Source organism: Cydia pomonella, chromosome 8, assembly GCF_033807575.1.
Source record: "Cydia pomonella isolate Wapato2018A chromosome 8, ilCydPomo1, whole genome shotgun sequence".
NCBI lineage: Eukaryota > Metazoa > Arthropoda > Insecta > Lepidoptera > Tortricidae > Cydia > Cydia pomonella.
In genome coordinates this window covers 3,723,229-3,735,735 of record NC_084710.1, presented here as the reverse complement: position 1 = coordinate 3,735,735, position 12,507 = coordinate 3,723,229, and the positions used below count along the sequence as shown (strand labels likewise).

At 44.0% G+C, this 12,507-nt stretch overlaps 2 protein-coding genes across 2 annotated transcripts in view; both read left to right on the top strand.

The window, feature by feature from the left end:
* LOC133520256 (fatty-acid amide hydrolase 2-A-like) overlaps positions 1-5,855 on the top strand; it is a 46,423-nt gene extending 40,568 nt beyond the window's left edge. Inside the window, exons 10-11 of the mRNA XM_061854635.1 lie at positions 380-559; positions 2,680-5,855. Coding sequence (XP_061710619.1) covers positions 380-559; positions 2,680-2,772 — 273 coding nt within the window. The 3' untranslated portion in view covers positions 2,773-5,855. The remainder of the gene's footprint in view (positions 1-379; positions 560-2,679) is intronic.
* A 2,707-nt stretch (positions 5,856-8,562) lies between these two features.
* Positions 8,563-12,458, top strand: LOC133520398 (inner nuclear membrane protein Man1-like). The gene is given in 3 exon segments (XM_061854787.1): positions 8,563-8,711; positions 8,789-9,816; positions 9,818-12,458. Coding segments are annotated over 2 exon segments (2,313 nt in total). The 5' UTR covers positions 8,563-8,711; positions 8,789-8,796; the 3' UTR covers positions 11,111-12,458.
* The last annotated feature ends 49 nt before the right edge of the window (positions 12,459-12,507 follow it).

The window sequence follows — 12,507 nt, the reverse complement described above, 5'->3', positions numbered from 1 at the left end:
GGGTGATAAAATATGATCTTATGGTTATTATTTTACAATTAACCAGTTTTGATGTCAGGTCAATATGGAGAACGCCGTCTATCAGGTAGGACCGTCCACAAACTCTTACGTCGCTTTTAACTGTTGCCTTTGTACATACTCCACTTACAGAAGATCTATGGAGCAGAAGGAGCGAAGTAAGTATACAAAAACGAGATGTCATCTCAACCAAATCAATAATTTTATATGCTGGTCTTCTACATTGATCTCAGTTCTTATAATTTTGATTGAGGAAAAGACCATGACAGGATAACGATAAGCTAAGTGATTGGATAAGGATTTGCGACGTCTACAGCGCATAGAGCTAGTCGAAAACGAATTTATTTTAATCTTGTTGCAGCGAACCCTGGGCACGGACGGAGTGTTCCTGTACCCAGTGTTCACTGGGCCGGCGCACCGCCACCACGAGGTGTTCGCGAGGGCCTCGGGCGTGCTGTACACGATGCTGTTCAACGTGCTCGGGCTGCCCGCCACCGCCGTGCCTGTGGGGCTGTGCGGGGCCCTGCCGCTCGCTATACAGGTTACACTAGACACTGTTCGAGGGCCTCGGGCGTGCTGTACACGATGCTGTTCAACGTGCTCGGGCTGCCCGCCACCGCCGTGCCTGTGGGGCTGTGCGGGGCCCTGCCGCTCGCTATACAGGTTACACTAGACACTGTTCGAGGGCCTCGGGCGTGCTGTACACGATGCTGTTCAACGTGCTCGGGCTGCCCGCCACCGCCGTGCCTGTGGGGCTGTGCGGGGCCCTGCCGCTCGCTATACAGGTTACACTAGACACTGTTCGAGGGCCTCGGGCGTGCTGTACACGATGCTGTTCAACGTGCTCGGGCTGCCCGCCACCGCCGTGCCTGTGGGGCTGTGCGGGGCCCTGCCGCTCGCTATACAGGTTACACTAGACACTGTTCGAGGGCCTCGGGCGTGCTGTACACGATGCTGTTCAACGTGCTCGGGCTGCCCGCCACCGCCGTGCCTGTGGGGCTGTGCGGGGCCCTGCCGCTCGCTATACAGGTTACACTAGACACTGTTCGAGGGCCTCGGGCGTGCTGTACACGATGCTGTTCAACGTGCTCGGGCTGCCCGCCACCGCCGTGCCTGTGGGGCTGTGCGGGGCCCTGCCGCTCGCTATACAGGTTACACTAGACACTGTTCGAGGGCCTCGGGCGTGCTGTACACGATGCTGTTCAACGTGCTCGGGCTGCCCGCCACCGCCGTGCCTGTGGGGCTGTGCGGGGCCCTGCCGCTCGCTATACAGGTTACACTAGACACTGTTCGAGGGCCTCGGGCGTGCTGTACACGATGCTGTTCAACGTGCTCGGGCTGCCCGCCACCGCCGTGCCTGTGGGGCTGTGCGGGGCCCTGCCGCTCGCTATACAGGTTACACTAGACACTGTTCGAGGGCCTCGGGCGTGCTGTACACGATGCTGTTCAACGTGCTCGGGCTGCCCGCCACCGCCGTGCCTGTGGGGCTGTGCGGGGCCCTGCCGCTCGCTATACAGGTTACACTAGACACTGTTCGAGGGCCTCGGGCGTGCTGTACACGATGCTGTTCAACGTGCTCGGGCTGCCCGCCACCGCCGTGCCTGTGGGGCTGTGCGGGGCCCTGCCGCTCGCTATACAGGTTACACTAGACACTGTTCGAGGGCCTCGGGCGTGCTGTACACGATGCTGTTCAACGTGCTCGGGCTGCCCGCCACCGCCGTGCCTGTGGGGCTGTGCGGGGCCCTGCCGCTCGCTATACAGGTTACACTAGACACTGTTCGAGGGCCTCGGGCGTGCTGTACACGATGCTGTTCAACGTGCTCGGGCTGCCCGCCACCGCCGTGCCTGTGGGGCTGTGCGGGGCCCTGCCGCTCGCTATACAGGTTACACTAGACACTGTTCGAGGACCTCGGGCGTGCTGTACACGATGCTGTTCAACGTGCTCGGGCTGCCCGCCACCGCCGTGCCTGTGGGGCTGTGCGGGGCCCTGCCGCTCGCTATACAGGTTACACTAGACACTGTTCGAGGGCCTCGGGCGTGCTGTACACGATGCTGTTCAACGTGCTCGGGCTGCCCGCCACCGCCGTGCCTGTGGGGCTGTGCGGGGCCCTGCCGCTCGCTATACAGGTTACACTAGACACTGTTCGAGGGCCTCGGGCGTGCTGTACACGATGCTGTTCAACGTGCTCGGGCTGCCCGCCACCGCCGTGCCTGTGGGGCTGTGCGGGGCCCTGCCGCTCGCTATACAGGTTACACTAGACACTGTTTTAATGGTTTATCTTCGAAAATGAGATATCCATTCATTCATACCACCATCATTCAAGCTTTCGGTCATCTTGCCATCTATATTTCCACCCTTCTATTCATCCATCCTTCCCTCCCTCACTCCATCAATATCTCCGTCCATTCAACAAGTCATCAATCTAATTAGTGCGGCTCCTTGGCTCGATTTATTATGGAGGTATGGTCCCATCCGGCAGAAAGCATGAAACTTGGTATTATGCATATAGCTTTTGGGTTAGGGAACAATAAACATCACATTTACGCCTCGCGCCAAAAATCTGACGGCTCCTGTGCTGCCTTCTACAGTTCATGCACGCTCCCTATACTAACAATGAATTTTTTGACAAAAACTTTTATAAACATACGCCATTGTTTCAGGTGATCGCGGGCCCAAATCAAGACCGGCTGTGCATCGCCGTCGCCAGGCAACTGGAGATCGGCTTCGGAGGCTGGAGGCATCCTAGACAATAGGCCAAGGTGGTTGTCGAAAATAATAATAACAAGATACATCTTCATTATATGGTAAAGACAATCGAGCGCGTTATAAGTCACACACTGTGTGAACGAAACAGGACTAAACAACTTTCACTATGTGTCCAACTCAGAAACGGGGCCAACTTTTCTATAAAAAATATTGAATATGATTCACCGAAATATATGAGACGGTAGACTTTTATCGCGATTTCGGAGTTGGCCCCATAGTCAAAGTTGTTCAGAATGACCTACACTACTTATAGAGTTCGGTTAATACGGTAAAATCAGCCTGTATAAATTGGCATTGACAAATATTTATGTTTAATCTTTATAATAAATAAATTATAATTGGAAAAGATTAATGGCAATTAGAAAAAATATCGAGTTTGCTAATTATTTATTTACTTCTACACGGGTTTTTGTTCAGTTTTTTACACACATGCATTTTGACATAATGTGGGAGATGAGATGAAGGGAAACACCGCATGTGGAAAATGTTCCCCTCTCACTCGCTCTCACCACAATCACGACTGGCAAGGTCGCCATGTGATGTGGGCGATGTGTAAGGGACACACCGCATGTGGAAAATGTTCCCCTCTCACTCGCTCTCACCACAATCACGACTGGCAAGGTCGCCATGTGATGTGGGCGATGTGTAAGGGAAACACCGCATGTGGAAAATGTTCCCCTCTCACTCGCTCTCACCACAATCACGACTGGCAAGGTCGCCATGTGATGTGGGCGATGTGTAAGGGAAACACCGCATGTGGAAAATGTTCCCCTCTCACTCGCTCTCACCACAATCACGACTGGCACGGTCGCCATGAGATGTGGGAGGTGTGTAAGGGAAACAAAAGTTGTTGTCGGTATGATGTTTATTATAATACTGTTTAATTAAGTTGGGTGTACCCAATGCTTGGTGGCTTATACAGTAATGCTGTATAATTAAGTTTGTACATGCTTATACACACATAACAACTTTATTAGACAGTGAGAGGGAACATACTACACGCTACAACACAACATAGATTGCGTAAAATGTTGACTGTTGAAAATTATTATTTATATAATTTGTATCAATAATGACAGGTTATAAATTTCAAGAGGAATGAAAAATGGGTCACTGGATGTGGGAGTTGTCATATAGTGTACCGTTTTTATGTTCTTGTGTGTACTGTGCACTATTAATTCTATTATTATTCAATAGGTGGTTGTTAATTTTATGTTGATCTTTGTCAAGGGCGTAGACAGCCAGTTAACTAGGGGGATGGGGGGCAGTTGATATCGCCTTAGGCCGGGGGGGGCCAATGTATGTCCCCCCACATACATTGTATGTAAAATTATAATGATAAACAATTATAAACGTATTGAATTTTATATTTCATATCTGGGAGACCGAGATTTGTTCGGAAAACATATGAAAACTCGAAAACGCAGGTTTTCCCAGGGATAAAACCCTGGCTAGATCTATTATTCATCCCCGAAAACCCCCATATAGCAAATTTAAAAAGGTTCCCATAGACCCAAAAGTGCAAAAGTCAAACGTTATCGAAATTTCAGAAACTTTATGCTATGGAGTAGCATAGGCGATTGCCACTGGTATGGCGTGGTTTTGAAACGAACTTACCGTTGGCCACAAAAGTCACTAGCGATTTCACGGAATACTATTTTTGTATTGATTTCATTTCTATTCGGCAGAATTACATTGATTCAGTAGAAACCAACAGAACAGTACAGCCAACAACAGAAGTAGGCCAGCGAATGAAGTACCGGAAATAATTTACACAAAATATGAGCGTGTGGAGATCGTTTCGAACATCTTATAAAAAGCAGTTACTTTTATCACTTTGATTCTAAATTTTAAATATTGTCTTAATGATACAAAGTTAGCTATTCCCAGTGATATTCAAAATTAGAAAGAGTAATGTTACTTTTACGCCAATGTCGATATAATTCCTGTAGAGTCAGACCAAGCTAAGTTGGCAACGATTTTGATAGATGCAAGTGTTAAGTAAACGTCATAATTTCATAGAAGTTTGACGTTTAAAATAACCCTTGCACTGTCTGGGCTGTCAAAATCGCTAGTTGTGTATTGAGTTACTTTTATTTTCATTCGTGTACTCATATTTTTTTCTACTCTTACTAATTTTGAATATTACTTTAGCTATGTGTAATTGTTAGTTAGACCAATAAAATTGGTGTTATGTATAGTTAAGCGTATATCGAGGGCAAAAATGGACCTTGTAACTATGGTAATAAAAGTTTTCTTACGCAAATGTATGAATATGAATTAAGAAACTAATGACGCAAATTTTTGTTACGTTTATGCCTACTTGTGTATACACAATGTTATAAAAAAAGAAATTCCTTTTTTTTTCATGGGTTTGTACTTATAAGAAATATCAGTACAATTTTATCTGAATTTATCTATTATATAAGTAATAATTATCAATTGTGTTATGGCGCCTCCCGCATTGGCTGTTATATAACATCGTGTGACAGGGACAACATAGTAAATTACTATCAATGTTATCATGATGTCCCTGTCACACGATGTTGTATAACTTATAACAGCCAATGTGGGAGCACCATTGGCGTTCAAGTATATTCCAACGTTGATAAAGGATGCTACACACTGGCGGACCACCTTTTCCGAGTATTTTATTTCTTACAATTCAACTAGTTAAGCTCCAAAAAAATATTTATATACGAATAATATATTCAAATTATTGTACTGTAATATTTCTTTGCAAGGAACTAAAAGTTTAACCATATCCCGCCAGTGTTTATGTTTATACCTTGACCTTTATATGTAATATAAGATATCAAATTCAATATAAGATGTAAGTATACTGTAATGGTGATTTTAATTTATTGAAATATCTCTTGTGTATATTTATTTTCATATACCTACTGTACGGTTTAATTTTTTGACTAAATGTGCTGTGACGAAAATATACAGATGTGTGAAGGTTTTGGAAAATATTTCATCTACACGATGACATTGTGTAGACCTTATTTTTTGTATACACTCTCTTTAAAATGTAATTTTGCTATACTGAATAAATATATATGAATTATTGTTGATTTTACTTTCCTGTAGAATGTCCACGAATATAGGAAGCGCGATCCGCGTTCAGAAGGCCTACCGCGAAAACCGAAATTCGTAAATTGCAGGGATTTTTCTCTTTTACTCCAATGAAGGCGTAATTAGAGTAACCGAGAAACTGCTCACTCGACAAAATGTTTGGTGTTCAGACACGTTTAGTAACCAAAATACTCGCTACTCTACTAAATTACTAATGTAGTCCGAACTAGCCTCAACTTTGGTCTTAAATAAAACACAGCTAAGGTGTCTCACTGTAATAGGAAACTGTATTAAAATATTCATATCCTTTTTCAAGCTTAGAAGCACATAATAAATAATAGTACTGCCGTACAGAAAGGAAACTGTCTACAAAACTGATGTTTGGCAGCGATTCAGGGCCAAATCATGTTGTCCAATTTATGGGATCCGTTTCGGCTATTTAGGGTTATCAAAATTCATGTTATTATGTCATCTGTGGTTGTGCACGCAAAGGAACGTCAAGTTGTGCCAACCCTAATAACTGCTCGGACGGAGCAATGCTGAGGCGACTAGTTTCCTCCCCCTGTTATAAGCATGATGCAATTCCAATTAATTATATTTAAGTGGCTTGGAAATAAACAAAGAAAGAACTCATTTTTTATTGTTTAGTATAAAGACTTGTGGGGCTTTTAAAGCTATAACAGACGAGCGTACCGGCTCGCAACCTTGGTCCGGCCTGTATATCTCATTCTCGTTCTCACCAAAGAGCATATAATCACTACTTTCTAGCTCTCACTTGTAGCTGCGTACTTTAAGTGGCTTGGAAATAAACAAAGAAAGAACTCATTTTTTATTGTTTAGTATAAAGACTTGTGGGGCTTTTAAAGCTATAACAGACGAGCGTACCGGCTCGCAACCTTGGTCCGGCCTGTATATCTCATTCTCGTTCTCACCAAAGAGCATATAATCACTACTTTCTAGCTCTCACTTGTAGCTGCGTCCTTAAAGGCTGGTTCGGACTACGTTAGTAATTTAGTCGAGTGGAGAGTATTTGTGACTTTGCATGCCTAAAGGGTCCGTATGCTCCATGTGCACTATGTGGTCTATGTGGAGCATAAACGTAGTCCGAACTAGCCTTACCGCGGTTTACATTCACGGCTTGAGGCTCGGCACGCGGCTCGTGGCTCGGCTCGCAGCTCGTCTCGTGTCTCGGCCACAGCCCCTAAGCTCGTCGAACTAATCAATTTTAAACACAAGCGGCACGGTATAAGTTTTGTAACCGAATGAAAAGCCGAACTCGAATGTAAACAGCAAGCGCGCGTCCCCCGCGAGCCCCTTTGAGCTTTGACTTGTACCCAAAAAACCGCCAACCACGAGCCCCCCGTTTGCATACGCGTCTCGTGGCTCGGTCGCCACTCGCACGCGAATGTAAAGCGCCATTACGAATGAAAGGCGGACATGAATATAGTGATCTACTGGATAAGACGGGGGGGGGGGGGGGGGAGAAATGACCGAAAGCCATCCCCTTCTTATTTCGTGTTCTACTTTCCTTTTCTTATACTAGTACAGAGCTATAACCGCGAAAATCGAAGTTCGTCAATTACGGGCATTTTTCTCTGTCACTCTAATTACGTCTTAGTAAGAGTAAAAGAGAAAGATTTCCGCAATACGCGAATTTCGGTTTTCGCGGTAGGCCTCTTGGTACCCAAAACAGGAATAGTTTTTTGTTCTTATTTACTGACAAATTTCGTTTGCGAGACTCACGCCAAGAAGGAAGGAAGGTGGAGGTAAGGAATTAAATCTCCATGTACTAAAAAGTGTCATCAAAAAACTTTAAATAGGTGGCGCTACAATACCTAGAATACTTGAAAAAAGAAATCAAATCATAGACAGCCCACTTCAGAAGCGCTGGTGGCCTAGAGAAGCGCTGGTGGCCTAGAAGCGCTGGTGGCCTAGCGGTAAGAGCGTGCGACTTGCAATCCGGAGGTCGCGGGTTCAAACCCCGGCTCGTACCAATGAGTTTTTCGGAACTTATGTACGAAATGTTATTTGATATTTACCAGTCGCTTTTCGGTGAAGGAAAACATCGTGAGGAAACCGGACTAATCCCAACAAGGCCTAATTTTACCCTCTGGGTTGGAAGGTCAGATGGCAGTCGCTTTCGTAAAAACTAGTGCCTACGCCAAATCTTGGGATTAGTTGTAAAAGCGGACCCCAAGCTCCCTTGAGCCGTGGCAATATGCCGGGACAACGCTAGGAAGAAAGAAAAAAAAAAATAGACAGCCCACTTCACTTCGTCAAGACAAGACAAGACAAGACAAAGCATTTATTGCAATCATATTAAGTACACAAAAATTACATAATATGTACCCTGCAAGGGCGCAGCAGTCTTATAACTAAATAACAATCTAGTACCAAGATAACGCTTAGGTTCTTAGCTACTCTAGCTCTACTCTGGAGAGATTTGGAACTATTATTTATAGCTGTAAGCTGGACACTTTTGCAACAGTTCTACCATAAGAGATTTCACTCCTTTTAAATCCACACTCCATACTCACGCCAGAGAGCCTACCGCGAACCACGTTCAAATTATATTTAAGCCATTTCCTCTTATTATACTAATTTTATGAATAATCTGTATAATTAATTTAGTGAGTAAACAAAGACGAGACGAAAACACCTACTGCTCGTTTTATTATCTTTTTTTATAATCTGTTTCATGCGTTTCATGTCATTCAAAAACAAAAATATCTTGTCAAAACTGGTAACACTGAATTTAACGACGTTCTTTCGAGTGCGTGCGACATGACGCGCCGGTGAATTTATAGATAAATTGACGTAATTTTTATTCACATATACCACAAATAAGGTGAAAAACATTTGTTAGACGATATTTACAAGTGCATTTATCAGTGAATGTGTACATAACCTGCATTTTACCTGCAGATTTCACAATGGCCGATCAAGTGGACTCAATGTCAGATGCAGAGCTCCGGACAAAACTCGCGGAGCATGGTTTCCCTGTTATGCCAATAACGGCGTCAACAAGGAAGTTGCTGGTCAAGAAGTTGAAACTAGTGCTCGATAACAAGTCTAAGCCTCGCGTGGGCGGTGACAACAAAGCCGAGAGCAGGCGCTCACTCGCGCGGTATTCAAGCGGAGAAGAGTCTGATTTGGATACCAGCAATGCTCGCGAGAAACGTGCCGGCCGTCGCGCTACCACCGGTGGCGCCATGTTACCGCCCGCCAGCAGCAAGACGCGGCGCGCGACGCCTAAGAAGGATTCGCCGGTCAAGCAAGATTCCGACAAGGGTTCTGAGTCTGATGAGGAGAAATCGCCCGTACGTACTCGTGAAGAGGTAGAGACGGTGACGACGCGGCGTATGACGCGCACGTACGCGGCCAAGGACGACGACTACGAGACTGGCTCTGACAGTGACGTGGATGTGGACCGCAAGACCGCCTCGCCCTTCCGAAGCCACTCGCGCTCTAGTGATCATATCTCTAGTACCCTGCCCATTAACGACGCTTCTACCAGCCCGCCCAAATCATCACTATTTTCTCGGACAACTTTACCAAGCTCAAGCTACTCATCCTCACTCTCATCAGAACACTTAAATTCAATCCGGTCTCGGCTAGGCCTGACATCTACATTAGGCGACCGCCCGTCCGTAAGCAACTATACTTCAAATTATACTACAAGTACTTACCAGCCCTCAACTTCTACAATAGATGAGGTAGAATCTCCATATTTAAGTAATTTCACAAAACGCCTGTCTGCCTTGAAAGCTGAACCTTCAAAACCCACATATGCTGACCGAGATATCAACAATGGAAGCAGCACACTTTTGCCTCGCAGGTCCTACATATCGGGAGTGGCAAGACCTGATGTGGTAGACTACAAGTCTGCGAATGACAAAAAATTCTTGAAAAACAACCTTGTGTCCCTTGCTCTGGTGGTCCTAGTAGTGGTTTTTTTTTTTTTGCTTATTTTTCATGTATATAGTTAAGAGAAATGATATCACATCAGTGGTAGATGATCAGAGCAGTGTCCTGCCCATTTGTCAATTGAATATCCCAGGAAACCGGCCAGGCATTAACTGTGTACCTCGGGAACAAATCAGTTATGCTAAAGACTTGTTGAAAGTCATACATCCAGAATTAACTAAGAGAGTTGCTGATTTTCAATGTGGGAAGCCTGGTGTCCTCCCTTATTTAACAGAAAGAGAAGTCCTAGATATAGCTGCTACGAGAGCTGACACCTCGGACATCAGTCAGTGCCGCATGGATCTAAATAATCTAGAGGTATTGCTTGTGAACAATCCTCGCTGGGGTCTGAGTGTAGTGCAGCTTAAAAACTTGTATTCGAGAGATGCAGAGTTCTCTCCTATAACATCTTCTGATGTAGTGGTGCAACAGCGCAACAAGGGAAGTGTTGCACTAACCATAACTGACCCATCCACACCCCTCTCTTGTCTCTTCATTAACACCCTGTACTCCACTGGATCATCTCTGGTAGTAATTGGACTGCTCACATTACTGGCTCTGGGTTCCCAAAGGGGCTACAAATACTATGTTGCATATCGCAAAAGGAAGAGTGATGAGATCTACTCAATGGTGGAGCAAATAATTGACGTAATATCTCAGGAGACTGAAGACAGTGGAGAACCGTACATATCCGTGGACCATGTTAGAGATACTCTCATTCCACCCCAAAATAGAGAAAAAATGGCGTCAGTTTGGGATGCTGCTGTGAAATTTATTCAGAGGAATGAGAGCCGCGTGCGAATGGAGGTTCAATCTGTCGATGGGGAAGATTGCAGGGTTTGGCGCTGGTGTTCCGCTCACAGCAGCCCAAAACGCAGTGCAGCCTGGCAGGGACAGGCATTTGAGACCCAGGAAGGCTCTGTAAACAACTTGACCGTATCACCTACACCATGCCTAAAGATCCGTCACATGTTTGACAAAAACGACACAAATGACAACTTGAGGATGGTGGTGCAGGATGCAATTCTGGAGAAGTGTGGTGAGCGCTGCAATGTTTTGCATATTGATGTCGACCGGGCTTCATGCTGTGTCTATGTGAAATGTGCAAGCACGAGCGACGCGGGAGTGGTGTACCGCTCGCTGCACGGCTGGTGGTACGAGGGCCGTCTTATAACTGTTAAGTACCTTCGCCTGGAGCGCTACATGCTACGCTTCCCGAACTCTCCCTCCGTTGGGCCCTACCTGAAAATGTCCCGTCCACGCCGCACTTGGGATGAGTAACTACTAACTGACAATTTTACACCAACAACTTTGCGGCTTCGACATAGAGTACTTTAGTTGCCGCTTAGCGTATTCTCATACGGCCTGATTATTTATAACAACTTGATTTGTACTACGGCTGATTTTTCCTACTTCAACTAAGCCAATATTAAATCTCTGAAGATGGAAGAATCGGCCTCAAATTAATCTATTAAAGTTTGTGTTAGTTGTACTCATGTTTAGTGAATGTAAAACTTACAAATTGTATCTTAAGCTATTTGTTATTGCAAGAATTGATTCTCCGATGCTCTGCCTTTGTAATTTATTTGCTGATGAAGTCTAATTATGGATGCCGGAATCGATTCTTTCTCTTTCATTTTATTTATAAGCAATCGCATAATATAAACTCTTATGTAGTTCACTGGACATTGTTATGGTTAATTTGAATGCTAATTCATTTTGGTTCTTTTATTAATAATTTAAAATTTTAATTTACTGACATTAGATCGATAAAAGAATCAAAGTCTTCAATACATTAATGATCCTCATAATAATATATTTTAATAGAATTATCACTTTCGATTGAATTCGCGATGTTATGTATTTCGAAAGTTGTCAATTAAAATAGATAACATATCAGTCATTTCGGGCATTTAAGTTTGTTGAGCCGATCTGGCTAAAAATCATTTGGTCCTGATCTGAGTATTCATTAGGTGCTGGTTGGAACACTATGCCTTATGTAGCTTTCCTCTCGCTTCATGTTTATTTTCATATAAGTTTAAACATTGGCGTAGTTATATTGGTTAGGGTGTAGATTTTTTTAAGTATTGAGTAGTCTGTACCTTTTATATTTGAATGCTGTCATGAAACTTCACTTAATATTATTACATAGGAAGATAGATAAATTTTACGTTGTTAGGTACGCACACAATGCGTCCTTATATACTGGACTGTGTAAATGGTACTGTAACCTGATTTTTAAAGAGCGGGAAGGGTTAGGATAGATTTTCTATATAAGTACGCCAATGAGTAGGTAAGTAATATAATTATATGTCGCTCACTAGCTTATGTCTGTAAATAAATGGCATCACAAGTCGCTTTCGACACGATGGGCGCAAGTCGTTGACTTGTTTTGTTACTGAATTTACTGTTTTGGAATAAAATTGTTACAAAAATAATTGTAAGTAGGATAAGTTAAGTATTCAGATTAAATTTTCATTATTTTCAGTTCAGTCACTCACAGCACAACGTAATATGTGTTACATTAATAATAAGTTTGACATTTTTATTTGGATACTAACTGCTGTTTTAATTTCTAGCGTTATTTTATGGATTGATTTTTATTTTTTAATAAATAATTTAAGTATGATGACTTGTTTTCTTTTAATAGGAGTTTTAACTAGGGATTGGGAAAAAGG